The sequence below is a fragment of the Dermacentor albipictus genome, chromosome 9 (assembly GCF_038994185.2).
Source record: "Dermacentor albipictus isolate Rhodes 1998 colony chromosome 9, USDA_Dalb.pri_finalv2, whole genome shotgun sequence".
Classification (NCBI taxonomy): Eukaryota; Metazoa; Arthropoda; class Arachnida; order Ixodida; family Ixodidae; genus Dermacentor; species Dermacentor albipictus.
The window spans coordinates 54,281,518-54,309,195 of record NC_091829.1 but is presented as its reverse complement, the minus strand read 5'-3'; the positions used below and the strand labels follow the sequence as shown (position 1 = coordinate 54,309,195).

Here is a 27,678-nt window from a genome sequence, read left to right as displayed (position 1 = left end):
CGAAATAGATAATCATTGTATACTATAATGAATAATTACAGTAATTCTCTGAACAAGGAAGGAGTGACGGAGGCGCTTTGGCGAGTGCGGGAGAAGAAGAAAGTCAAAGGTATGCAAGGTTGTTTACTCGCACATGCGTTCCTTTCCTTCAGTAATCGAATGTTTTCTTAGTATTAGCATTTAAGTTGTGTATTTCCTGTTACCATCAGATTGTTCTCCTATCTCACATTGTGAGAACAGCAGCAGAAACTTGCCACTGATGCTCGAGAGCTACACACGCTTTGCTTTCCCTTCGGCCATCTATTATTGGGAGTCCCAACTATGTAGGGTGCAGTCAAACCGATGTCGCTCCAGCCTTTCACCAACTCTTTCTTGACTCCAGGTGGATGTCTTGTAAGATTCACTGCTTCTATGGAGTTGGCTGTCGCGTGTTTCCAACCTATCTCCTGTCAACACAACAGAGGCAATGCTCAAATTGTGCCTTCCCATTTCTGACGCTCTTCGTTTTGCGCATTTCGTTGTTTCCGGCACCCAGTTCTGGGACACTCAACACATTCGACACATGACATTTCGCACACGCGGAAAAATAACCGCATGTGCGTCTTCCCAGCAGATGGCCTCGAACGATGGTCTTTTTTGACTCCAGGTGGATATATTGTAAGATTCACTGCTTCTATTAAGTTGACTGTCGCGTGTTTCCAACCTGTCTTTACCAACACAACAGCAGCAATGCTCAAATTGTGCCTTCCCATTTCTGACGCTCTTCGTTTTGCGCATTTTGTTGTTTCCGGCACCCAGTTCTGGGACACTCAACACATTCAGCACATGACATTTCGCACACGCGGAAGAATAAGCGCATGCGCGTCTTCGCAGCAGATGGCCTCGAACGATGGTCACGCTACGCTCGACGAAGCGTCCGAGGCGTCCGTCGCCCAGAGTCGTACAGCCAGGCCTTGCGCGACCGCTACTACCGCCAGCCATTCTGAGCACGGAGGCGAACGTGGCTCCAAAGGAGCCCTGAGGGACCCGAAAAAGGAACCGACGCCACCGGACACGGTCTCACTGCAAGACGGCGATGGAGCAGTGGCCGACGAAGGCAATGCTGTCGTCGTCGTCCAAGATGCCCGAGACGTGGCAGTCTCGAGTACCGATGAGAGCGAAAACGGCGAGCAGAAGGACTCCACACAAGACAGCCAAGGTAAGAAACGAATTTATACGACGGCTCCCAGTGTATGTGTTTCGTATACATTACGCACGTACTTTTCGAGATGACTTCATTGTATCGGTTGCTCCCATCCACGGTCTGGCACATCGTCTGCCGTATTTTTCATTAAAACAACGTTCACATTTTGGATGTTCATCTTTAAGCTACAGCGGAGGATGTATTATTAAACGTATTTACTGAAAAGCGCTCCTAAGGCCACGTTTTGTGCATAGCAAACAACCCGAGTGTAAATGCTTGTGAGAAAATCGTAGTATTTGTGTTGGCCAAGTCGTTCTACTTACCCGCCGTCAATTAATGCGTGGCAGAAAGGCCGGTTGATCCGGTGGAGTCTTCCATTTAATCACTCGGATATTGGCAAATATGTTCTTTCATAAATTTCTCTTTTTAAATTTGATTTTGTTGCTTGGTATATGTATATTGCTGTTCACTTGCAGGATTCGTTGATGTGTGGTTGCTTTGATGCATCTATATCACAACCGTCGGTCCATCTTCCATGCTCCGTAATCTCAGCAGATAATGATGATAATTAATCGACATGCCCTTTGAAACGGGGGGCTGCAACTGATCACCTAGGCTGCTTGAGCTAATACGACAATATATAAATATTTACACATATTTAATCCATAGACCGTTTTCACGGCAATCCCATAATCACCGCCATGTTTGATGACGTAGTGACGCGTCCATTGCTTGCCTCCATTGCCTCCGTGTTTACAGTGGATGGGCGTGACGCCATGTGCGGATCAGGAAACCTCTATTTCGGCGGATATCGTAGGCAGTGTCTGGGTGGATGACAAGAAGCTTTGGCCACAGCTTCAGAAGACATGTGAGCGCTTTAATTTCCGAGTTAATTGGGCCTTGTCCGAACGGTGCGAGCAGTGTATATGGTATTCTTGCTGGAAGCTGGACTATAAATGTATTCCAAGCTATCCCGACTTTACGTTTCTGAATTAACTCAGCATCAGTGTCCTTTACTTTTCCTTATTTATCATTGCCAATCGCTTTGAAGCAGCGTAATCTCTTTTTTTCTGACTCAGCTAGTAACGTTTGTCGGTTTGGTCGCTACCCGGTCGTTTAGTTATTTTGCCTGATTACTCCTGGGTGTGCATAGTTGTTATATACTTGTTCTTGCTGCGAACAAGGTCTAGAAAATAGATGCTCTGTAGTTTGTAATAGCTTGTAGCAAATGCGTATTATCGCTCACCAATCGCTTGCAGTGTGGACTGTCACGAATACCTTCAGCATCAAACATTCGTGTGACGTCGGTGTAGCCGCCTTCACCCGTACTTCTGCGCATTGACTCCAGAGGGCGCCCATTCACTTATGTTTTATACGTGGTCGAGAGAGTGGGCGTAAGTTTGAGTATGAAATTTCGCGGATTCGCTTAGACAGCGTCCGAAAGGCTTGCTATGCCAGGAAGCGGCGCTACCCCCTTTGTCACTGTGTAAAGAGTGCTACTCACTCCTGCCGATATTCCGGGTTCGAAGTCCTTTCTTTGGAGGTCAGTGATCGAACATTAGCGAATCAGCAATTTCTTTTTGCATCCTCGAGGAAAACCGTGCATGCCGAAGAGCCGGCGAAAGAGGCATTCCTTGTGTAGCAGCGGTTCGTGAACCTGGCCACACAGATTCATTACATTCCTCTATGTCCTAGTTAGTATATTTTTTTTTTGCAGCCGGCTACTGCACTCGTCTTCTGTCTACAGTTCCACGTCTTGCAGCATTAATGGAGTACAGTGCCTTAGCGACCACCCAGTTACATTTACAACGGCTGATCGCGAAGTAGCGCATAGAAATGGTACTGATTTCGCACTCGTGCGTTTTGGCCTTCGAGGCAACGTGCAGTGCGCCGGCGAAACGCCATCTGGTTCGACCAGGGCAAATTACTCCGCGAAAAGGGTTACAACGTTAGCAGCGGTGTCTCCTAACTGGAAACGCGTGAAAGGTTTTTTTTTTTTAGTTATGCAGGCATTCAGGTCCAAGGCAATCTAAAATGAAATAAATACATGCTGTCGATGGCATGGCTGCCGACGCTTTACACCAGAAGATAAGTAGCCTAGGGTTAGTTTCGACAATAACAACTTTGTCTTCTATAATTTAACTCTGCGCTACAAGATGGCGCCAGTAAACGGGCTGCTCACGTTCATGCCAGCGGACAAGCGAAAACTAACAACGAAGGAGCCCACACGCGTGGTATACGGGTATCCTAACCTGGCTGCCTGGCATAAAAAAATTCACAGATTCGCAGGACACTAATCGGGAACCGCTCGAAGAGCGCAAGGATGCCGACGCGTCCAACGTTCTGGGGAGGTCTCCACCGAACACGGGTGACCCGCCACGTGACCATACAGGGGAGGGTGTCGTGGGGCCGTCACTGTCGCCGATGGAGCACGATTCCAGCGTCGCTGCGGTGAAAGCGGCTGGCCAGCCATTCCCGCACTCGAGGGCTCTGCTGGAATCGCCCGTTGAGGGCCTGGCGCGCGGAGTCGACGAACGAACTGGGCGGCGGGCACTCGCATCGCAATCTGTTGGCATGTCTGACAAGAAGGAACCACAGTTGCGTAGACCAAGCGAGCGGCCACCGCAAATGGTAAGGCAAACGATCGGTTACGAAATCTTGCTGATGCTTTACTGAATCGCAGATAGGCCACAAACAACTGATGCTGACGCTTCATTAAAAAATGGCTGTGGCTTAGGTAAGGTTAAGCCCAGGATGCGAAGCATACTAGCCTTTATTTTAGTTGTTGAACCACTGTTTAGCCTGGTGAACTGCTGTTGCTTGGCTATATTTGGTTCGGCTAGACGAAGAAACAACTCATGCATTACTTCTTCGCCTTCAAGAGTGGAACGCGACAGCGTTCCCGTCGACCCGCCAAGGGGTGTAAGACAATGGGCTACAGGGCAGCGACTACGCGCCCCGCATTGGACGCGGTGAGCGTCGAGCAAAGCAGCATTCGGCGCGGCAACGAAATGTGCGCCTGAGCAAGAGACGCACGCCTTAGAAACAGCGCGTTTCTAAGGCAACACCGCATTCACTAGAGGCGCTTTTGTACCGCTTTGAAGCGTTGTACTCGTGGCTCAGTGGTAGCGTCTCCGTCCCACACTCCGGAGACCCTGGTTCGATTCCCACCCAGCCCGTCTTGCAAGAGTTGAGCCAAAGCCACTTCTCCTCTGTCGTGACGTCACGGTGTCACGTGATTTCATGGTCACCGCCGCGCCTGAGGAGCTGGGTTGAGCCCTCGTAATATGCTTCGCATAAAAAAAGGAGTTGCCTTTAATCCATGCATCGTTAAGTATAAGAAGGAGCTGCTGTATATTTTACAGGTGTCTGTAGGCATGGGTGTCATTACGCAGGGAGAATTAATAGGGTTTGAGAAAAAACAGCGAAAAAGAGCAGGACGTAAGAAAGGGACAGGGTATCCTGTTCCTCTGCGCCGTTTCTCCCTCATCCTTGCAAGATGTATGCTTTAGTTAGAATCTTCAAGTTACAACTGTGCCTCTTTGCTTCTGCGTTTTCATTCTAGTTATTGCGCAGATCCGCCTACAATAATGACCGTGAGGGTGACATGGAGGAGGACGAATAAACTTTTATTGTAGAACCAGCACTTTATGATGGCCGGGCCTACGCCTCCCACGAAGGGACGTCGAGGGCTTGCCTCGCCGCCGCCTCGCGGGCGTGCTGGGTCGCCCAGGTTTGGTCGTCGAGGGCGGAGCTCCGCAGAGCCTCATGCAACCTCGACGAGAGAGTCGTGGTGTTAGTTTGTGCGTACTGTGCTGGGCACTCCCATAGCATATGCGGAAGCGTAGCCGGGTGAATTCCACAGCACCGGCAGTTGGGGGTAGTGTAGACGTCCGGAAATATAAGGTGGAGGCGGGCGGGTGAAGGGTACGTGTTTGTTTGTAGTAGACGCAGGGTGGTAGCCTGCGCCCGGCTGAACTTTGGGTAAAGCGGGGGGAAGATTCGGCGACTCAGGTAAAAGGCCTTAACGAGATCGTTATAAGTTGTCAGACTGTCCCTGGTGTCCAACTCATCTCCAGTGACTCCGGCGCGGTTGACTAGGCCTCGCGCAATGGAGTGGGTGACCTCGTTGAGATTGGGAAGGTGTGGGTGGACAGGGCCCGCATCGGCCGGGATCCATGTTAGGGAGATTATGCTGTCTTTAGAGTGTGGTGCCTGGCAGAGGATGCGAAGAGCTTGGGGAGAAATACGCCCTTTGCTGAAGTTAGTAACGGCTGAGCGAGAGTCACACACTATGGTGTGACAGGTGGGATCTAAAGTGGCCAGGGCGATGGCCACTTCTTCAACCGTCTCTGCAGTGGGGGTAGTGACCCTGCAGGCATGGTGTAGGGCTCCATCGCGTGTGGCAACGGCCACAAATCGTGTGCCATGGCAGTATCGAGCTGCATCAACAAATGTGACGCCAGGTACGTTGGCAAGGGCTTTTATGATAGCTCCAGTCCGAGCTTGGCGCCGGGCCCTGTTATATTCAGGGTGCATATTTCTAAAGATAGGGATAGGGATAGGATAGGGTTTCTAGGGAGAGGGTGACATCGATTACTGAATAAATAAATAAAAATAAATTGGCTCAAGTCCCGAATGAACCATCCCAAATGCGTTCGCTCCTCCATAGTGCGATTCTTCTCCAGACAGGGACATACTGACGCAGACTCTGCTTCGCGGAATAAGTTGAGTTGTCGCGCTTGCTTCATCGAAATGCGTTTTAGATACAATGTGCCCCAGCTGTCATGCACCAAGGTAAAAAAAAAATGCGGAAGCCGTCTACGTGGATGAAATCACTTGCACGTCGTTAGCAGTAACCTGATCACGTATCTCGCATAATTTGTGGTTTGACCTAATTTGTAATTAATAGCTGACGTTCTGATTTAGAATGTTTACGGCTGACGTGTCAACGTTAGGCGTTAAAACGAGTTCGAAACACCAATTTCGGTTGTTTGCGACGCGCTATTCCTTGAGCTGCTCTTCCTTTTTGCGCGTGTTACGAGTGTCCCGTGATACATTGCTATATTTTGGCGGGCTGTCTTTAACATGCGTAAAATAAAATAGAGCCGCGCAAAGATATAGCCGGTCGCAAACGAACGTGACGATTTCGAAGTCGATCCGACGCATAATATTGACGTGTCCGCTATAAATATGTATTACTTAAAAATCCAGGTAATTATTTATTAGAAATGAAATTAGGAACAACACAAAAAGTACGAGAAGCTTATCAGGTTGATGTTGACGACATGCAGTCGGTTTCATGCACATGAAATCCGGCCTCCGCTTCTTTTTTTTTTTTTAAAGAAAGCTTGGTACTGATAGTGGGACGGCCGATATATCGAGTGAAAGGCACACCTGCGCCATGAACTCATTTATTGAGCACGTCTCACGCGCTATGTTGACTATATATGGTACATAGGATGTGCATAACAAGACTGATACCACGAGCTCGAACCACCGAACAAGAGGGAGCCACGACGTGTGATCATACAGAAAAGGGCGTCGTGGGGCTCTTATTATCTCCGTACTTGCAGTAAATATGAACAAGTTAATGCAATTGAGCATTTGCAACAAGAACACGTGTTGAGAATATATGCAAACGAGTGTAACAGCGTGACGGAACAAGGACACAAGAAAGACATACTGCATGACTGTGGCAAGAAACTGGGATTTATAGTGAAAAAATAATACATAGCGATAGTATCCCTTGTTCCCGCCACCAGCACACGCCGAAAAATGAAAAGTAATCAATTTGCACATCCGAAAAACAAATGTGCATACGCTTGAAAAAATGCTATAGCAAAACTAGGAATAACAAAAAAAAGCAATATACAATGTGAAAGCGGCAGAATACAAGGGACTGCATATCTGTATAGCTCATATATCGAACACGTGCGCCATTATAAGCCTGCATAAGTCTCAATTTATAGAAGCGTGTGAACTCGAATAAGCGTTCGATACACTGTGGCGTCACACTCATATTCAGGAATCGTCCCTTCTTTGTCATGCTGCATTATACACCACAGTGCTACACTAAACGTAGGGGAGACATTGCGACCTAACAATGCACGCCGCGTTTGTTGGACTTATGATGTCACATGTGACGTGACCAGTCAAAGAAACGCGGGAGAGCCATCGCTGACAGGGAAAGCGAAAGTGGCGACACCTGACTTTGTTTAAATCGCTAGTGCGAAGTGATGCTATATATTATGGAAGTACCATCCCATTGGGCTGTACGCTTTCTTGACTTGGCTCGTTGTCAGACACGGTCACTGGAAGAAAAGACCTGAAAACGGAGATATTATTCTGTAGTTGTGACATCAGAGAAACATGAATTATATTTAAGGCAATGAACAAATTTATCTTTCGATTTCCGCTTGTGAAGCGAAGCCTTCGTGATAGACTACCGCGGAATCGAGCTACTCGCGCTCGAATTGCTCTGTCTTCCAGCGCCGTTGACTGTCAATACCACTACGTCTAGCTTGGAAGAGAGCCTGGGCCGCAAGCTTCCAGTCGCGAAACGATTCACGACAAATAAAAGGGATAATATTTTCGCCTAACCACTGCGTTTGCATTAGTAATATGACAAAACCATGTCGAACATTCTCGGAAGTGCATGTACCTGTGTTTTCAATGACTTCTTGAGCAAAACAAATAAAAACGATGAAATGAAAAAAAAAATCTGCGTTCGTTCTCGTTTGCCGGTACAGGTTTCCAAAACACCGGTGCCAGAATTTTCCGAAGCGGACGAACCTGTCGAACCGATCGATACCGTGCAAGGCGCGCCTGCAACTGATTGGCAACACCGCGCATCAAGGACGACGACCCTGCCGAAGCCTTCGAGCGGGTCACGAAATCAAAACAGCAAAGCTGCGCATGGTCGGCGAACTCCGCCTCTGTCAGGCCAGCTCGAACAGCGTCCATCTCAACCGGCCTTTGAACCTTCCGCCAGACCAAGCACCGACACAAGAGGCGAAAAAGACGTCAGCACTTCGCGGTGGCGTCATTCGGCTGCTACGCCGCCATTGCCCAGTCGGGGCCGGGAATTCGTAGACCAGGGCGAAGTCGCCGCCGACGAAGAAACCGCAGAGAATGGTAAAATCTCGCTGCCAACTGCCAAGGCTGCAGGGGCCTTGACGCCTCGCGGCAGCCCGCGAGATTCTCGCAAAGGCATCTTCAAGCCCGAGATTGGCACTGGAGGGCCTTCCAAAACTCCCACCGCTCGGTCAAAGTCGCCGAAATTGAGGCCATCTCCCGCGCCTTTGCGTCAAAGCGAGTCTCCGGAGGACAGCAGCCTCTCGGAGAAGAGTTCGGAGGGCTCCCGTACGCCCAACGCTTCCGCTGGGTCTGCCCGGCAGCTGAAGCAGCACGTGTTCGATCCACCGTGGATGAAGCAGCGGCCACGCAGGGAGTCCAAGCTGCTGCCACTCTCGTTCGGATCGCACAGGAACACTATCTTGTCGACCTCGACGTGGGCGCGGGGGTCACCGCTCCATGTCGGAGAACGCCGCAATGGCTTCCAACGTGCAGAAGCATTCGGACACCTCCAGAGCCCGTCGCAATTCCTTTCGACCACGACGCAAAGATTCTTCACTGACAAGGGTGTGAAGGTGCGCAAAGTGCATTGTTAGTTGTTGATTGTCGCGGGGAGTCGTTGGTGAGGTGAGAGCAATTAACGGCACATGTCTCGTGCAGAACCGTGAAAAGGTTCCCTGAACATTGTACAGTAGCAACGAAAAGTGATTATTACGAGTCGCCGGTTCTCTGAACGTAGAAACTGAGCTACGCTGCGTTGCAGCTGACAAGTTGACAGCAAGAGTGGCAGTCCATTCCCACTCTTCAGACTCGAGGGTAGATCTGTAGCCAGTTGCTATTGTGCAAAACAATTTCTTTACAGATGGTCAGCAGGCGAACCCTGATGAAAATATTGTGATGTATGTTCACGATCGCTCAAACGGTGTTGTACGTAACTACCGACCTAAGATGAAGGAAAAGAAAGTGAAAAAGCACAACCAACGAACGATTGCGCACGGCCATAGTTTCTGTACAAATAGCGCGTATTCACACTCACAACCATAATCAAGCCACGTGAGTGCCTAAACTTTTAACTAAGAATGGGCTAACTACAATGCATTATACAAGTATTGCCACTGCAAGAGGCACATCGCCAGTGAACAACTTTCATTTTTCGCCTCAGTGCTCCCTTCAGTTGATAGACGGCGTTCGTGTTGTCCACTTCTCTACTCTTGTGTCCTGTCTGCACGCCTCACCTCTTTTTTGCATAATGACACCTAAAACCCGCACAGACAAACTTTCCCAGGCACTATGCCATTTTCCGTAAAGACCGCGACGACTCTCTCGCCTCGTCGGATGTTGTGGCTATAACTAAAAAACGTTGTTGCCTGTTGGCAATTACAAATTTGCACGTCTCTGGAAGCAGTTGCTGTCCGAGTACTGCTGTTCAACAACCTAGACCCGCCTACTTCCATCCGAGTACTGCTGTTCAACAACCTAGACCCACTTACTTCCATCTACATTCCTCTCACTTACCAGCTGCCCAGAACAGAATTTCAGACCCTTATGGATGAATTTCTGAAGCCCCATATCCTCCTATATAGGAAATCTAAATGCGCAAAGTACCCTGTGGGGAGACGTGTGGTGATGAAAGACGTTGCCTATTAGGGAACTTCCTTTCTTTTTCTGTGGGTGCCTGGCTCCTTAATAAAAAAAAAGCCAACGTTAGTGGTTGCCTGATAGGGAACTTCCTTTTTTTTTCTGTGGGTGCCTGCCTCCTTAATAAAAAAGAGCCAACGTTCTACAGCGTTGCGCGCGGAATGTTCTCATCGATAGAGATAAGCATCAGGCACACATGTCATACCTCGAGAGGAACTTCATAAAGAACCCTTACGGTAGTGATCGCTTTCAGGTTGATCTAAAGCTGGCAGAACCAGATGTATGCTGCCCACAAAAGATCGAAAGTCGATTCAGGAGACAGGATGCGGTTTCGCCAACTTACGCGGTTGACCTGAAATGATGATCGTTCTCTCAGTATTGATGATGCAGTGGCACACTTCGAAGCGTTTTCAATTGGCGCCACATCGATATGTATTCCCCAAACTAGAGGTTCAGCTTCTAAACGACGCATTCTCTGGCGGAATGAGGAACGCAAGGAAGCACGAGGGAGGGAGAACGGCGTGGTGTCGCATACGTGACTCCTGCGGCAGAGAACCTCATAAGCTTTAAACACATCAAATCACAACGCAGGCGAACACGAATGATTGCGAAAAGGGAGAGCTGGCAAAAGTACATCTCGGGAATTCATATGCGCAAGAAAGAAACGTATGGAATAGTGTAACGAAATTAATAGGTGCACATTCTCAGCGTTTGCCCTTGGTTGATGATCAAGGCGAGAGTCTGGAAGACCCGGCCAATGCCGTTGGATAGCATTTCGAGCGTGTTTCTAGTTGTGAACATTATTCTGAAGGTTTCTTGAAACACAAGAATAATGCAGAAAGTAAGGCATTGAATCGCAAGTCCAGTGGAAGTGAGCATAACAATCGTCCGTTTGGTTTAGACGAGCTCAGAGCTGCTTTGGATATTTATGAGAAGTCTCCTCCGGGAACTTACCGGATTATGTACGTGATGATCAAACATCTTTACCCTGACCCACATATATCATTGTTGTCTCTTTTCAACACCATCTGCGCAACAGTACACATTACGTTAGCATGGAAAGAGGCTATTGTAGTCCCCATCTTGAAACAAAAAATAATCGATCTTCTGTAGCACGTTATCTACGTCTATAGCGCTAACAAGCTGCATCTGTAAGCTATCTAAAAAATAATCAGCCCCCGGCTATTAAATGTTCTCGAATCAAACACTTAGTTGAGTTGAGGCATATATATATATAGTTGAGGCAAACGCGAGTTGAGGCATTCGCGAAGCTTTTGTTCACAAACAGTTCTTTCTGTCGGTGACCCTTGAGATAGAAAACACTTATGACACCACTTGGCGCTACGTAATCTTGCGAGGAGGATGAAAAGGAAGGAAGGAAAGATAGGTCAACCAGATACACGTCCGGATTGCTACCCTACAACGGAGAAAGGGTTTAAGGAAAGAAAAGAAAGGAGAGGGAACGAGGATGGTACTATCGGTGCGAGTACGTGCGGATGTCCATAAATTCACGCCTATAATCGGTCACTGAGGCCACTCGCTTTCATGAAACGCAGCAGTGCCCGCGTCGCTTTGTAAACCCTACCTTGAAATCACCATATTATCCTCTTTTTCATAAAATAAAAGGGGCGTCCGCCGCCGGCACCGCGGCAGTGCCGCGACAGTGCCGCGACAGTGGGAGAAGGGACGGCGAACGCGGAGTGGGCGGTAGCGGCGAGAGTCACGGCAACGACACTGCGTGGAGGAAGGGGGTGAGAGGATAGGCGAGAACACGTGATCCGGCTTTGGAGGACAAGGGGCATAGAGTTTCCCACAATATACGAGAAAGAACTCGGGCGCTACAGTCGTTGTCCTACCATGAGAATGATGCGAAGTACATGCATTTGTCTGATCTTCGTGCTTGTGGATTCAGACGTTCTTGTGGCTTTGTATATTGCGCTATATAAATCTTATTGTCGTATATTTTCGAACAATCTGTACTCTTCGAAGTGCAGAAGACGCCGCGAACACGCACAATAGCTACTAATTGCAACGATTCAGCTTGTCGAGGTGGCCAAATCGAAACGCACCAAGCCTCTCAAGGAGTCTTATGCCCGCTATGTCTCATGGCGGAGTCTCATGCCCGTGAAACTCCATGCATCATCATCGCCTAATAGAGACGATCACATTGACCCAAAGTTTCTCAACGTCCCTTTTCGCCACTGTTGCAGGCTTTCCTCAGGAACCAACCGGCGGCGGCCGCCTTGTGCGCTCTGCTCCTCCTAGCGGCGGGCAGCGCCTTGCTTCTGCTGCTGGGCGTCTTCGGGGGTGGCGCTGGCGACAGGCGACGCGGCTCGGCCGCCGTGTGTCGCACGCAACCGTGCCGCGAATACTCGCGCCGACTGGCGGCCTCCGTGAACTCCTCGCTGAGTCCGTGCGACGGCTTCACGCGCTTCGTGTGCGACGGATGGCGGCGCCACAACCAGCTCTCAGTGCGCCAGATGGCGTTCCTGTCCGAGCTGCCCCGCATGTCCCACTTGCTGCGCTCGGTGCCCGTTCCGCGCAAGGCGCAGAAGCCGCTGCAGCGGGCGGCCGCTTTCTACCGCAGCTGTGACGCCTTGCGCAGCAGCGATGCCGACGAGCTGCCGAAGGTAACGGCAGTGCCATCCTTAGCAGATTCCTGTTTCGTGTGCCGGTTCTTCGCGTAGAACTTTAGAGTGTTATTGCGGGAGTTGCCGAAAGACGCCGCTTGTACTGGGTCCCACTTGTAAATCAAGTATACAGGAGAATTACCGAGGGTACGAGTTAAATGAGCGGCTACGAAATATCTAACAAAAAATGCGAAAGTAAAAAGGCTTAAGAATGCTGTGACAGCTTTCTGAAGAAAAATAAGACTGTAAACGTTCAGCGGGTAACAGACTCGAAAGAAAGATAAATAGGCCTCCTTGAAGTTTCGGAATTATCTAGAGACGTTGCGTTGAACGAGCGAAGTAATCCATGTGCGTACTGAGGGTGAACAGCGTATTCACCTGGCAAACAAAACCGCGATGGAGTTATTACAGGGCCTTAGGGGACACCCTATATAGGGGACACCCTATATAGGGGACACCTAAGACCTTGTTCGAGTTTTTAACGTAATCATGCTGTCGCCATTCAACAGCGACTTTGCCGCAGTTGTCATGTCGTGGGTATCTTTGTGTCGTCGTCATCATGCCGTTATCGTTATCATCATCATCATCATCATGGTTACGCCCACTGCAAGGCAAAGGCCTCTCCCATACTTCTCCACATACCCCAGTCATGTGCTAATTGTGGACACGTTGTCCCTGCAAACTTCTTAATCTCATCCTCCCGCCTAACTTTCTGCCGCCCCCCACCCCCGTTGTCGTTATACGCCTTTGTAATTCGGTCGATATCATTTCCTCTTTGTCATTCCATCGTCACTGCGTTGGAGACATACAGTCGTCGTCACACCTCCGTGCTCATCGGCGACCTTGGCAAGTGAGTGGCCGAGCACAGTAGGACGATATCGGAGTATATGGAATGCAGTCTAGCCCGGTTATAACGAAGTCGGCGGGAATCGGAAATCACTTCGCTATATCCGTTATTTCGTAATATGTGGACTATGAAAAAAAAATGCAAACATGGGCATACCGATTTATTGCCGCTGAAAGAAGTGGTCCAGCGTCCCCTGAACACGTTTCCCGAGTGCGGAGTGCGGACTACCGCTCTACGCTGTGATGCCGATCAAGGACGGTGCAACACGAGATCGGTGTGCCATGCGATGCAGTGAAGCAACCTTTCGCTCCGCGGGAGAGCAGACGACGCCACGAAAGGACGCCGTCAGCCGAATTTCGCTCTTATTATCGCGGAAAAAATCGCCTCCCAGTTGAAAAACACAACAGGAAATTTTACCAGTCTGTTGTATTTTGGGACGTTGTTTCTGTAGTTCTGTTGTCTGTAGTTCTGTTGCCTGTAGTTCTGTTGCCTGTAGTTCTGTTGCCTGTAGTTCTGTTGTCTGTAGTGACGTCCTGTAGTAGAAAGTTCTGTAGTTCTTGATCAATATTTAATTAAAAATTGACAGAGACGTCCGTAAGATTATGTAAATTTGTTAGCAAAAAAAAACATAAAAGTAAAAAAAAAATTTTAAAAAAAGCGTCCTTGCCTAGGATTCGAACATGCGACCTCTCGATTCCTAGCCCGGCATCTTACCACTGCGCCACCCCTGACATGCTCTTCGAGTGTACGTTTTGGCCATGTGAATAGTACGACGTGCTGGTGCGCTGATGTTTACATTTGCATTTTGAGAGCCAAGATCCGCTATCACTCCACCGCATCAAGTGCCGCATCTCTAGAAGAGCAAGAGTGTTCGTACCATCGACAAGTACATCGTGCAGTGCTAGAACATCGATTTTGATGTACGATATCCATATTAAATAAGAAATTCGGAAATAGACAACGTTGACTTTTAGGGTTATTACTGCTAGTTTCGACAGTTGTCTCTCGTTCTTTACACTTTTGAGCGCGCATATAATTCGTGTGTTCAATGCAAAATAGCTACATAAACATTCGTGGATGAGAGTTCTTTCTGACAGCATACTGGCTTCTCACGGCAGCACTGTATCAGATTAATGAGACCCGAGCGAGACAGCTTTTCACGCAACTTTGTGGAACAACCGAAATCTTCTTTTCCGCTTCGCATAAGCTTGTGAAATATTCCTGGGAAATTAACTAATGTGTCACTGTAACAGCACATGTAAGTCCACAGGCCTGTGTGCCACATCTTACCAAAAAAAAAAAAACGGATACGCAGCCATTCCCGCAGATGGTATGATTTTGATCAGCGGCCGATTTTGAGAAGGCCGGTAGGGCGTTGCTGGTGCCGCGTCGTCACGGCACAATTATAACTATTCGCCACGTCGACTTTAATACCGGTGTCGGTGCCATCGGTGTCAGCATTGCCGGCTTCAGAGAAGCGCGATTGAATACCGCGCAGGAGAAAGGTACAGTGTACACAACCGATGCAAAAACATACAATTTTAAAGGACCGCGACGGGAAGCGCTTCTGTTGTGACTACGGAACTCTTGGCCGTCGCGACCGAATGTTTCTGCTGCGACGTCAGAATTGGTGTCATAACGTCGGAGTCGCTGTCAGGATATAAAGCTGTTGTTCCGACTTCATAACTCTTGTTGTCGCGACAGAATGCTTCTGTTGCGAAATCAGAATTTCTGTCGTAACGTCAGAAATGTCTCCCAATTAAGAAATGTCAACAACTTCTGTCGTACAACAGAATTTCTGTAGTTGCGACAGGAATTCCTTTTGTCTTTTTCAACCGGGCACTACAGAAGCTTGTCGCATCACACAATTTCAGTGCACTTCTGTTGTCATCATTGGGTATATGTTGCGGCGATAGGTTTCCGTTGTGGAACAGTTCTCTGTAGTACAACAGAAGTTTGTCCATTACTTCAGGAACACTTCTGTTATGACAACTGGGGGCCTGTTGCAATGATAGGTTTCTGTCGTACAACAACATTTTTCTGTAGTACAACAGAAGTTGGTCGCATTACATCAGGAACACTTCTGTTGTGACAATTGGGGGCCTGTTCCCACAATAGGTTTCTGTAGTATTTCAACAGCTCTCTGTAGCACTACAGAAGTTTTTCGGGTTACTTCAGGAGTATTTCTGTTGGGACAACAGGGTGCCTGTAGTGATGACAAATTTTTCTGTAGTACTACAAAAATCTGTTGTAGAGCTTCAGCTTTCTGTTGTAACAACAGACATACGACAGACTGTACTTCTGTAGTAGCAACAACAAATGTCTGTTGTACATCAGAAAAGTCTGTCGCTCCATCAGGAATCTGTAGTTACTACAGAAAAATCCTGTTGTACAACAGAAATTTCTGTAGTTGCGACAGGAATTCCTGTTGTCTTTTTCAACTGGGCAAGGACGCAGAAATGTGTTGATTGATAGATTATCTTTCGGTTGGTCCGAAAGCCGGACCCGGATCCGAAATGTATTGAAAATGCGAAAATGGGAATGGGAAATTGAAATCCCTTCGTTATTACCGCTATTTCGCTATAAGTGGCTTCGTTATAACCGGGCTAGACTGTATAGCCAAAGCAATGAAAGTCTTAGAATTGTCATTACACGTGTTAAATAAACTAAACTTCAGCAATAGGGTCTGTTGCTGAATTGCTCGAGTTCTATTAGCATTACCGTCGACATTCATTGTGAGATGAGTTCTGCCGTAAGTTCATTGAATAGCATTCCTCGGTATCATATATGCATACAAAACGTCAAATGCTCCTTGTAGTCGCATTGTGTATCTCTATAAAATAGGCACTCGTAAATTGTTCTGGAGCATTTCAATATTCTGTCCTATGGAGTGATTGGCATACAACCTTCCGTAGAAAACATTTGAGTACACGTCTTGTGAAAGTCGAGTGAGGTTTTTAGAGCGCAGTTATTGAAAGGATTGGAAATGCTGTGCTAGTAGTACGTGACTCGGTTCAAAGAGAGTGATGGTCGAGAATTCCGAGAAACGCTGCTATCGCAAATGCCTCCTTCACGCTTACGCAGTTTGCTGCGTGAAGGCTTCTTAGCGAAGGCGAAAAGTTCTTGCGCGTTCGCACAACGTTACTTCACTCGTGATAGCCGCGCTGATGTATGTTATTTACTTTTTGTGCCGGCATGTTCTTTTCAAATGGAAGGTGAAAGCGGCTCTCCTCCGTGCCGGCGTAACTTGGCCCCGACTGCCCAAAGTCTCGGAGCCCGTAGATTTGCTTCGAACTTGGCTACACGTGTCACTGAGGCTCCGGTGGAGTGCCGTGCTCCACGTGTCCGTCAGGCGTGGCCCGAATGCCACCATCGTCACACTGGCTCCGCTCCGAGAAGTCGAGCGCATCGTGGAGAAGCACCGAAAGTTGGCCAGCAGTGTCCGAGCAGCCCAGGTCTACTTCGAAACACTAAGGCAAGCGTGTGGATTCTAGAGAGGCTTCTTAGGACAGCTGTGACTTTGAGGGAATCGCTTCTTTTAATTCTCGGCATGTTTTCGTGCTGGTTTGTTGGTTGTCGGTGGTCACGTCTTCAACGCCGATGCAAAGGGTGTGCGCTCTCACGCAACCGAGAGAGAGAGAAATTTATTTACAGAAAGGCAGAGAGGTCGGCCTGAGCTATAACTTGCTCTGGCCTGCTACTCTACACTGGAGAAGAGGGACGGGGAGGGAAAGGGCTGATGATTGATGATGATATAAGGAAGAGGTGCGTATATACAAATTCCCAGAGTTGTAGCCTCTCTAAAGCCGTGCGTCCAGCCCAGTGGCTTGGAGAAAAGCTATAGCGGCTCTTGTTACCAAGGCTGCGCTGTTTTCATTAGGCCAAGGACCTAAAAGAAACTCGTCCGATAGCGGCCTCTCATGGATCTTTGCAATGGAAGTACAAGTTGCTGTCCTTCTTGCGCGTAGGCGGGACACACACAAAATATATGTTCTAGTGTTTCTGGAACCTCACAGCATTCACAGTTTGGGCTAGTATCACTGGCAACTATCATATGTCTATAACGGTACGTAATACGTAACTATGGTGCTGCTGTTGTCGTGCTGTAGCGCTAAAGACGTGTGGCGTCTGAAGGCCCAGATATTGTGGCAGATTGTTCAGCAAGGACAGCACGCTTTTTCTCCCGCCGCACTATCTTCCTGTTGAGGCTATCTAGGTGGGGGCGAGGGCTAACCAGGTTGTAGGAGAGGAGGATGGCCGGCGCCTTCCATGTCGTGGAGACGACGCACGACCGATCGGCATATATGTACAGTAAAACTTTGTTATAGCGGAGTTGAAGGGGAAGCCAGGGTTACTTCGTTATATCGATTACTGTGTTTTATTCATTATTGCATGCAGTAAACTGTGAATCTCTAAGGGGATTTCAAGTGCAGTCTCACTTAGTTCGTTATATCCATTATTTCTTTATGTACCTTTCTTTATAACGATGTTTGACTGCATATTCACTTATTTTATACTGCTACCGATAGGTCGGTCAACTGATCTGTTCTTTATTTTGTATTTCATGGGGGACATCAAAACCTCGTGACATAGGGCAAGGGCTGCAGCAGATATTATAACGTGGCTGGGAGCTTCATTCAATGGGTCTATAACCAATCAGATTTGCGATAAGCAGTAAGTAAGCAAATATTACATAGATCAACAGTAGGCAAAGAGTGGAAGCTTCAGATTGGAGTCAACATTATGTCAACTTCAAGGAAGGCTGTATGAAGGAGTGAAATATTTATTGCTCTTGCTTTAGACTTTTTTGGCGCGTGGATAGATAACTTCCTCTATTTTCTGACCTGACGTCATTGGCACCTGTGGCAGAACTTCTCCCTGGAGTTTCTAAAGTGCACGTTAGTGATATAAATTGCGTTGCCGAACAGTCTCCTTTTAAATGAATCACCTACATAAAATGACTCTAATATCAAAAATTCGATGGCCGTGTACTTAAGTTGCAGTGAATGATGACCTTGTTTCATTGGTTTAACGAGTCAGGTATGCCGGAACATTTTCCCAGTAGTTCAGCAGTTCCTCAACTCTTCCTCCAGGCGGGACTTTGGCGGCACAGCGGGGGAGACCGTCAATTTCGCGAACCACGTCAAGCTCGACAACGCCTACATGGTCCCTCTGTCGGCGGCGTTGAATCTCCCCACCAGTTCCCGCGCAGTCGAATCGGTCGACGTGCTCAGCACGGTGCCGGGATTGAGCGAGGAACGCTGGATGACGGAGCTGGGACCGTACGGCGGCGGGTCGGGTCCCGTGGTCTTCGAGTCCAATAAGCCCGGCTACGTGACGACCTTCTTGAAACTGTGGGAAGCGAGCGGTGAACGGGACACGCACGCGTTCTTTTCCTGGTGCACCGTCCAGACCGCGGCGCTGTACGCCAACCGACGGCTTCTGGTCAACTTTTACGGCTGGTGAGCGTCGGAAACGTCGATTGTTGATTGTTAAATAAAAAAGAAGAGGAAATAAAAACCTGTAAGTTTATGCCACGGAAGCAGGCTGACCTAGTTTGCATGGCACATTGCGGGGCAGTGGTGCGCAGGAAGACTTTTGTGGGTGTAAAGCAGTGATTTGGGCTTGTTGGTAAGACATCGTTAGGTTTATAGCGCGTGAAAAAGACAAGGACGAAAGTGAGACGGGACACACACAGGCGCCAACTTTCGTCCTTGTCTTTTTCACGCGCTATAAGCCTAACGATGTCTTACAAACAAGCCCAATTCACTGCTTTATAGCATTTCATTTCTAGAAGTTAGCGCCTGTGTGTGTCACGTCTCACTTCCGACCTTGTCTTTTTCACGCACTATAAGCCTAACGATTTTGTGGGTGCTTGAAGCTGCATTGTCAACGTTTCACGAGGCCTCGGAACTCAACGTTTACTTCAAGTACACGATGGGTGGCAAGAGAATTCACGAAATAATTATCACGAGCCTCATTCAGCATGTTGAGAATGGGACCATGCCGCTCGAAATATCATAACCTGTAAAAAAATAATTGTTGTCCACCAAAGTGTACAGCGAAACTACGACCAAAAGCCAAAATTGATCTCCATGTTGTGCGTGTTTGTTTGCTATCGTGACAATTATTTACCTTGCAAATTTTCGCAGCACAAGCTTTGAAGTCATACTCCGTGTCGCTTTTTTGCTGGCTGAGGAGTCAATCATTGCAGCCAAATGACTTGAATTTGTGCGGTGCACCTCCTGTTAACAAATACCCAAGCCAAGTTGTCCGCACTTCTGGCCTTGGACGTCACGTTGATTTGGCCCCCCTGCCGTATTTTTTTTTCTATGTGGATGTACTTTCTTCTGAAGCATAACGGTAAATCGGAAATGCTTGAAACCTTGTTTAATGACACAAATTTCGATCTCCTCCTACACAATGGTATTGTCCAGCAGCAAGGGGGAGCCGTTGCTACGTAAATTGATGAGAAGCATCATTGAGTGGCAATTCACGCGGAATTAACACTTTCTTGACGAGGAGACGCTGCTTCATTTCCGAAAAGACCGCTGGTTGCCGTTAATCATGCATACTTGATGACGTTTCTGAGCGTCGACAGCAGTAGGAGTTGAGGAATGGAAATTAATAATGTTTCCGTTTTAAAGCTTTACTAAAATACTATAGAAACCCGCTAGAATTTGCTAATATTTTTTGTGCGAATTAGTTATAATGCCCCTCGAGATGATTTTGGATGGAATTAGGGTATAGTGTTAATAGGAGAGATATTAAAGCAGCGCAGGCAAGGCGAGGTGGGCAAAGGAATCTAAGCCTTGCGAATTTTCAATCTGTGGCACTTAAATCGATCGCATTGTGTTTACCTGGTGACAAATTTTCAATGCTTTACGAACGACAAAAGCATGGGTCTGTATTTTAGTGAATACAGATCTACTGTCTATATATCTAAGCGATGTTGGAAATGAATTCTCGAAAAAAAAAGACATTTTTCTTTTGTCTATTATAGAACTGTGACAAGAGCATCGTCTCCTGTCTCTGGTTGTACATCATGGTGGCCCTGTGTCTGATGACAAATCTAGAGGGCGCGCTATTATGAAGCGCAATATTATTGACATTGTAGGGAGGCCAAACAGAAACGCCAATTTTCGAAAATGTCTTTATTAGAAGCTGGATCGCGGGTGCACGACTGATCACCGCAGCATGTGTGGTGCATGTTCCTGTTCCAGGAATGACGTGAGGCAAAGCGATGACTTACCTATCTTTGCTATCTTCGATAGCTTATCTATATTTGCCGCTTCAGGTTTACCTGAAGCGGCAAAGAGAGGTAAGGTTGGCTCCAATGTGAACACCCTTTCGCTATTCCTTTATATAGAAAGGTAATTTCACGCAGCTTACTACACGTATGTATCGCACGCTGTACATAAACGTCAGTGGATCCGGAGTCCTAACAAAATCATAGTTGAAAGCTTTTGTCGTGTGCTGGCCAGTTACCCTATTTCAAGCATTTGACAATAGAAATTGGCAACATATATGTCGTGTGAAAACGGTCAAAACGATACACCCCTGCAAAGTACAAAGTGTTTTGAAGAACCGTACACATGTAAGGAAAAGACGGGGAATGCGGGAGATGGAAATTCAAGACGATGAGCAAAACGTGAACAAGGTGAATGCAGGAGCCAACGTTTCGACAAGTGGACTTGTCTTCTTCAAGTGAATGCAGGAGCCAACGTTTCGACAAGTGTACTTGTCTTCTTCAAGCCTTGAAGAAGACAAGTCCACTTGCCGAAACGTTGGCTTCTGCATTCACCTTGTTCACGTTTTGCTCATCGTCGTACACATGTAAGAAGTTTATGTCCTTTGCCTAAAATTCTCCAAGGACAAATGGACTTGTCTTCTTCAAGGCTTGAAGAAGACAAGTACACTTGTCGAAACGTTGGCTCCTGCATTCACCTTGTTCACGTGTTGCTCATCGTCGTACACATGTAAGAAGTTTATGTCCTTTGCCTAAAATTATCCAAGGTAATGAATGCGTCGGATGAGTACACGATGCTATTTCACTCGTAACCGTCGCACATGTTTTCACATCGGGGTGGGTTCTCGCGTAGCGAGGACTGCGCCGACCTGCACCACGGCGCCTTCTGCTTGAGCAAGGCTTACCTGGTGGGCGGCAACCAGTTGTTCAGCGACTACTTCGACGAGCTTCTCTCCGAGCGATCCGTGAAGTCGGCGCGGCGCGTGGTGGTCAACACGTTCGAGGCGTTCGCGCAGCGAATCGACAAATGGCCGCACCGGGACCTAAAGTACACCGTGGCCCGCGACTGGGACACGGCTACCGACGTGGTCCTCGGATACTTTGACCCTCACTCCGGGTTACGCACACACAAGGTGAGCTGACGCTCGACACGGTTTCCCGTCGTACTTGTGCTGAGCGCGTTTGTGATGCATCGTACGTTGCACTATTACCCGCAAAAAGCCTATAGTGCACAGAATCTATCACTGAGGAATTATGTGCTCACAAATACAACTACGTCAGAATATGTCGCCAAGAGCAAACTGACGTAGAGATTTGCTCAGTTCGCGCGGTAACAGAGAGACGATGCTTAACGAAATTAAGTTCAGTGGACTACTATGTCCGTAAATTCAGTATGGTGTAGAATAACTCTATTATACGGGAGCAAATGCATGGCACTTACTAAGCGCCATTGACATAAACTTATGGCATTATTTTCCTTGCATGGGCCCTTTCTAAGGCACTTCTTGTAAAAGAGTTTCCCATTTGGTATTGTTATTTTCAGAACGTAAACCTGTCAACCGGGTCACTGCGTTTCATTCACCAGTTTATATATAGTCATCGTATACCCGACATATGGAAGTACACAACCATTGTGAAGTGAACGATGAACTACACTTCGTCATACCGTATTTCTATACATACTGCATCAAACTCTCTCTCGGTTGCGTCGAAGAAATAATCGGTGTCCACAAGTTCGTCCAGTCGCGAATTTCTTGGCCGTACATAACGGGCGCGGAGCATCCTGGACGAAGCTACAGCACCGTTCGCTTCTGATACAAGTGTGCCGCAAACTTTCCTACTCACCCAAGAAAAAGAAATGTTTAGGGCGATGACCATGTGGCTCGGTTAACACTGATCGCTGCTCTACGCGCAGTGCTTGTTTGTGTCAGGCGTGAAAGCTTGCTCACGGCGAGTTGTGCGCAGCAGGCAACGGCAGCTGTGCTCAACCCGGGCGACATGGACGACTCTCTGGTCAAAAACTGGCAGTCGATCGCTCTGAGGCTGGCGGACGGGCACGATCGTCGGGTCGCTTCCGAACAGATGGAGTTCGAACAGTGGACGGTCTTGCTTCCAGCTGACGTCTTGGCAGTGCTTCCGTACGCACTGTCGTTTCCCTCGTTCGACGAGAGTGCCACGCTGTTCGTAAACCAAGGAGGCCTCGGGAACCACGTGGCTTCGGCACTGAGCGAGATGATCTTGCAGAGGTACGGCCTGTCTGAACCCTAGATCGCGATCGCTAGCTGTGTGTATGTGTTGCAAGTGCCTTTAATCGAATATCTTGCATTGTGGCAAGTATACTCTGCATGCCCACTCTCGCACCATCGCAAATGTTTACTTCCAACAATTCGCGGCGCGGTAGGGAGCATGAGGGCTCTTCTCGGTGAGTGATAATGCAGTGCGTCGGGCTGCACTCCACTGAATCAGCGTTTTGCAGCAGGTAGATGTTGTGCGAAAGGCTTCAGCTTAATGTGTTACGTGCCGCCAACCCGGTGTATCGTGCTGCCAAAGCGCATTTGCCCAGACGTACATCTGGTGTGCCATCTTGTACGCGTTCCGAAATCGAACGGAGGCGGTCCGTTCTTTATGTCACGAAATGGGCGGTCCGTTCCATTGCCTTCGCCCGATAGCAGACGACGCGGAATGGTTGACAGCAGATATCAGGCAACAATTGACGTCATGGCGTTCGTCACGGTTCAAATTGACCAATCGTGTGTGGCTCGGTGGAACGGAACGCCTCCGCTCTATTTTGGAACGCGTACAAGATCGCACCCCTGATATGCGCACTCTACAGTGTACAGGGTGAAAGGGCCTGCCGGCTTACAGGTGCATCTTAGCCCTACCGCACGGATGCGGTTGTCTGCTGATGCCTGTAAACAACGTTACTGAGTTCCGGGGTTTTTGCAGACCGGGATTCGACACCTAATTCGCCTTTGAAGAAGCCAGAAAAGCTAATTTACAAAAATGACTATATGGGTAAATCTTATTTAGCGCTTTGTAGAGCTGTCCTGTTATGATGTGCCGCCACCTTCAGACTTAATACGAACATAGAAGACGCACTTATAGCGCTTTAACTTGGACAAACGGTGTTTGTAAGGAGCAGACGTTAAGTTTTTAGAAAAGAAAGCGCGTTAGGGTGGGAAATTCTAGGCAAATGACACATTCAGAAATCACTAGCATTTTCCGCAGTAGAAACAAAAAAGGATTTTTAGGCATGTTCGCACGATATACGACGTAGGACGGCGGCTGTGCGTGTCAAAGGCAGAGAGAGAATACCTTACATTGTTTTGCTTCGTAAGTTTAACCAATCTTTTTTTTCCCTTTAAGCAACCGTTGCAACACCTTCACATTTTGTTCTCATCATGCACACGACCTTTCATTACCCGCAATTTTCCTTATAACTCTGTGCTCCATCTTTCCATAGTTACCTTCCCACCATGTACTCCTACTTTCTATCATAATAAGATAATGCGCCGCCATGACCTTACCTACAGTGGCTGCCTGACACGCGCTACATGAATGTGCTGCAAACGCCATCAAATGTAACACGATGAGAGTCCGTTGTGGGTATTTCAACGTTTTAAGGCGACAGCGTGAAGGAGCTCGTGTCTCAGAAAAGCCGGTGTCGTCGGTGTCGGCGGCGTTGGCCGTGAGCGATAAATCCCGGCAGGCACTTCATGAATAAAAAACAACTTGCAAGATGGGCTGGGTGGGAATCGAACCAGGGTCTCCGGAGTGTGAGACGCTACCACTCAGCCATGAGTTCGATGCTTCAAAGCGGTACAAAAGCGCCTCTAGTGAATGTGTTTTGTGCAGGTACGCGGATTCGCCCAGTGCTGCCGCCTCCGCCCTGCGGTGCGCCGGCAACGCCAGCCGCTTCGACGAGAGTCGGTCTTCGGGCGGGATGCTTCGCTCGCTGGTGCGAACGCTAGCCCTCGAGGTATCGCTCGAGGCTTACCACGCCGCAGGAGTCGGGAACGACGACGAGAGTCTCGAAGGATACGGAGGCTACGGCGCCACCGCCATGTTCTTTCTCGCCTCGTGCTACGTCCTCTGCGGCGGTCACGACGGAGTGCGACACTCCACTGGCGACGAGTGCGACGAGCCGTTCCGCAACGTGAATGGCTTTGCGAACGCGTTCGCTTGCGAGCCCGGCAGCCCGATGAACCCGGTTGATAAGTGCGGTTTTTTAACGTGAGGCTGTCTTTTTTTTTCTGCGGGTTTCGCGTTGTCTCCTGCAGTGTCTCTTGTTTGTTTGTTCTTTGTAATTCGTATTTATTTCTATTCTCGTTTGCTAGGCGAAACAGTGTGACCTGAGCACGAACGTTTCGGTGACTAAGCAACCTATCATAATTGCGCGCTCGACAAGGTATATGTACGCGCTCGGATCTAACAGACAAATGAATCAGTTACGCATTTTACGTTAATTTTTTCAATTTATTGACTGCATCTCTAAACCCACATTTTCTGTCGCAGTGCTCCTCCCTTCATTTCCCACGAGAGCTGGCTTCAGCGCGTGCGTAAAGTGGTCGCGCAGCCTCTTTTATGAGTTATGAGAGGGTGAAAACAACATTCTCGATCATCGAGCACAACTTCGTTTCTTTTGAATGCCTTATTGGGTCATACTCAAGCCGCACCGACGATAGATTGATAGAAACCTTATTGAAATGGAAAATACTTGAAGGAGGGGTGGTGGGAACCTCTCACTCCAGGGCCCCACTGGCCCCTGCCGCCTGCCTGACCTGGCTAATTAAGGACTTTTGTCCTGCCAGGTCGGAGCGGGCGAGCTGCGCCTCCCACTGCTCCATTGTGTTGTTCTCTTTTGGCAAATAGACCGAGAACCACACGGAACGAATAGAAGTGTGGCTACGAGCTTTGCTTGGCGTGGTCCTGGTAGCGTAACGTAATGGGCCAGATAGGCAGTGAACAGGCATTCAGATTTTACCAATCGCTTACCGTCTCTGTAACAGTTTGTCGACAAGTGCAACGGTTTTCCGGGGCCTCTAAGAAATGCGGCACGTTATACAGGGTCTCTTAACTATCATGCACCAATATTTAAAGATTTATACGCAAATGCCACATAGCTGGACGGAACCAAGGTAGTGTTGCTTGCCGTCGCTTCGAGATGCTCAGATTATTTTTGCATCTCGCCTAATTAATTAATCAACTTCTTGAATATTATGTTTAGATTAAAAGTGTAAATGAGTAAATAGTAGAGCATCATGAAAAGCTCCCTGTACAGCTTTCTCTTGCGCAGTACATGCTAGATTAAAAGTGTTTTTCCGAGCGTGAATAAGCCTGCGAATGCACGCAAGCTGTCTCGACTGCACGCTTTAAGCTGGCAGCTTACTGATTAGTTGTTTAAAGGAGCGCAAATTAAAACAATCGTGTACGATATAGACACACAGAACGCAATTAATCGCAATTAGAGGTCCAATACTCGTACACATTTAATAAGCTTGTAGTGGTTCACTGTGAGAACTAATATGTGAAGAAGACAGTAACACTGCTGCTTGTCGCCTTCCATGCTCTGTTTCGTCTTTAAAATCATTTACCAACTAGCCCAACAGCAAGCTCTCCTCAAGTCAAGCTGAAGATAAGCATAGCTTTAATTGTTACCTTATATATCAATCAAATGACCAGAAAGCTTAGCGTTTTTGTTTCCCTTAACAAAAAAAAGCAAGAAAAACGTAATGTTTCCCGGGTATTTTATATCTAATTTTTTTTTCAGGCCGAACTCCAGGCAATAGTTCTTGCTTTGCGAAAGTTACTTTTTATGCCACAAGAGTTGCTATCGTCATATATTTTCTTTCTGCATGCAGCGCCCGTAGCGCGTCTTCTAATTCGACAGCTTTGAAGACGTTTTGTGCTTTAGCTCCGGCCCCACTTTTGTTCCGTTTGTACGTGCACTTCGTCACCGAGACATTCATCTTGATGAAATAGCTGATTCTCTAGCATTCTCTAGCTGATTCTCTAGCAACTTAAAGAGTCTAGCAACTCTTTAAGTTGTCCAGTTATATATGTGCTGCCGGCAAGTGGGTGTATCACGGCGTCTAAATGTAGGCAGTTTTCTTTCTTTGACCGAAGACAAAAAGCGTCCCATTAGAAAAACCTACGGGCTTAACCTAATAAATCTAAATTATTCTCGGAACCGGAAATGGCGTCCTGACCGGCAATTCGAAGTGTCATATACAAGGCTGCTCCGTTGCCGTATTCCACCACTTAGTTTTTACTTGCGCAGATGTGGTCTGGCGGTATCCCCTTTACGCTACCTCTGCAATGCGCCGGAATCCATCGATCACTTTTTACTATCGTGTCGGCGGTTTTGTACTCGACGAAAACAAAGTTTGGACATTCCGCTACGCAATCCAGGGCTGCCTATGCAGTACTGTTCTACTCTCACTTGGAGCAATGGTATCAGGATACAGCCACATTAATGTTTGCCGGGCCATTTCTAATTACATCTGGGACGCAAAAAGTTACCTGTGTGACCCACAAAATATATTTCCCATTTTTCATGACTCATTTATTTCTCCTTCAATAAATTATCTATTTAGAAAATTCAAGCATAAAAAACAAATTGAAAGTAATAATATTATTACTATTCAAAATTTAACTTACTCATTATTTACGTCTACCCTATAGGTATTTTTAAGTTTAATTTCATGTCGCTGTTCCCGTATTTGCAAGGCTGACTACGTTATTATACACTGTCTGTTTTTCTTTCTCATCTTCGATTGTTCATTTATTTTCCCTAGTTTTATTTATCATAGCACCACTATGTTCGTTTCCTGTCCCCCACAGTGCGCTTGTGCCATTAAATATGATATCATCATCATCATCATTATCATCATCATGTTTACAGGCAGTTGTGGTTATCTTGAGCGGAGTAATTTCCTTCTAGATGCCTTTGCATTACACGAATTCCTCATGCGGCTACTTCAGTGTCTTTGAGTGTAAATCCAGCGTTTAAGATCAGAGCCTTGTGTGTCTCATTATTTTGTGTGTTGAAGAG

At 47.6% G+C, this 27,678-nt stretch overlaps 1 protein-coding gene across 2 annotated transcripts; it reads left to right on the top strand.

Moving 5' to 3' along the window:
* Positions 1-126: 126 nt before the first annotated feature.
* On the top strand, positions 127-26,281 carry LOC139049897 (uncharacterized). 2 transcript variants are annotated; one of them, XM_070525771.1, is made up of 10 exons: positions 127-393; positions 874-1,198; positions 3,465-3,814; positions 7,936-8,835; positions 12,109-12,528; positions 16,591-16,850; positions 18,469-18,837; positions 21,478-21,757; positions 22,590-22,870; positions 24,480-26,281. In XM_070525771.1, the coding sequence occupies exons 1-10, from the start codon at positions 343-345 to the stop codon at positions 24,859-24,861; spliced, it is 3,618 nt and encodes a 1,205-aa protein (XP_070381872.1). In that variant the 5' UTR covers positions 127-342; the 3' UTR covers positions 24,862-26,281. The 2 variants fall into 2 exon arrangements, with proteins under 2 accessions (XP_070381872.1, XP_070381873.1); XM_070525772.1 differs by lacking the exon at positions 127-393 and adding an exon at positions 639-657 and having other exon boundaries at positions 877-1,198.
* Positions 26,282-27,678: the final 1,397 nt, after the last annotated feature.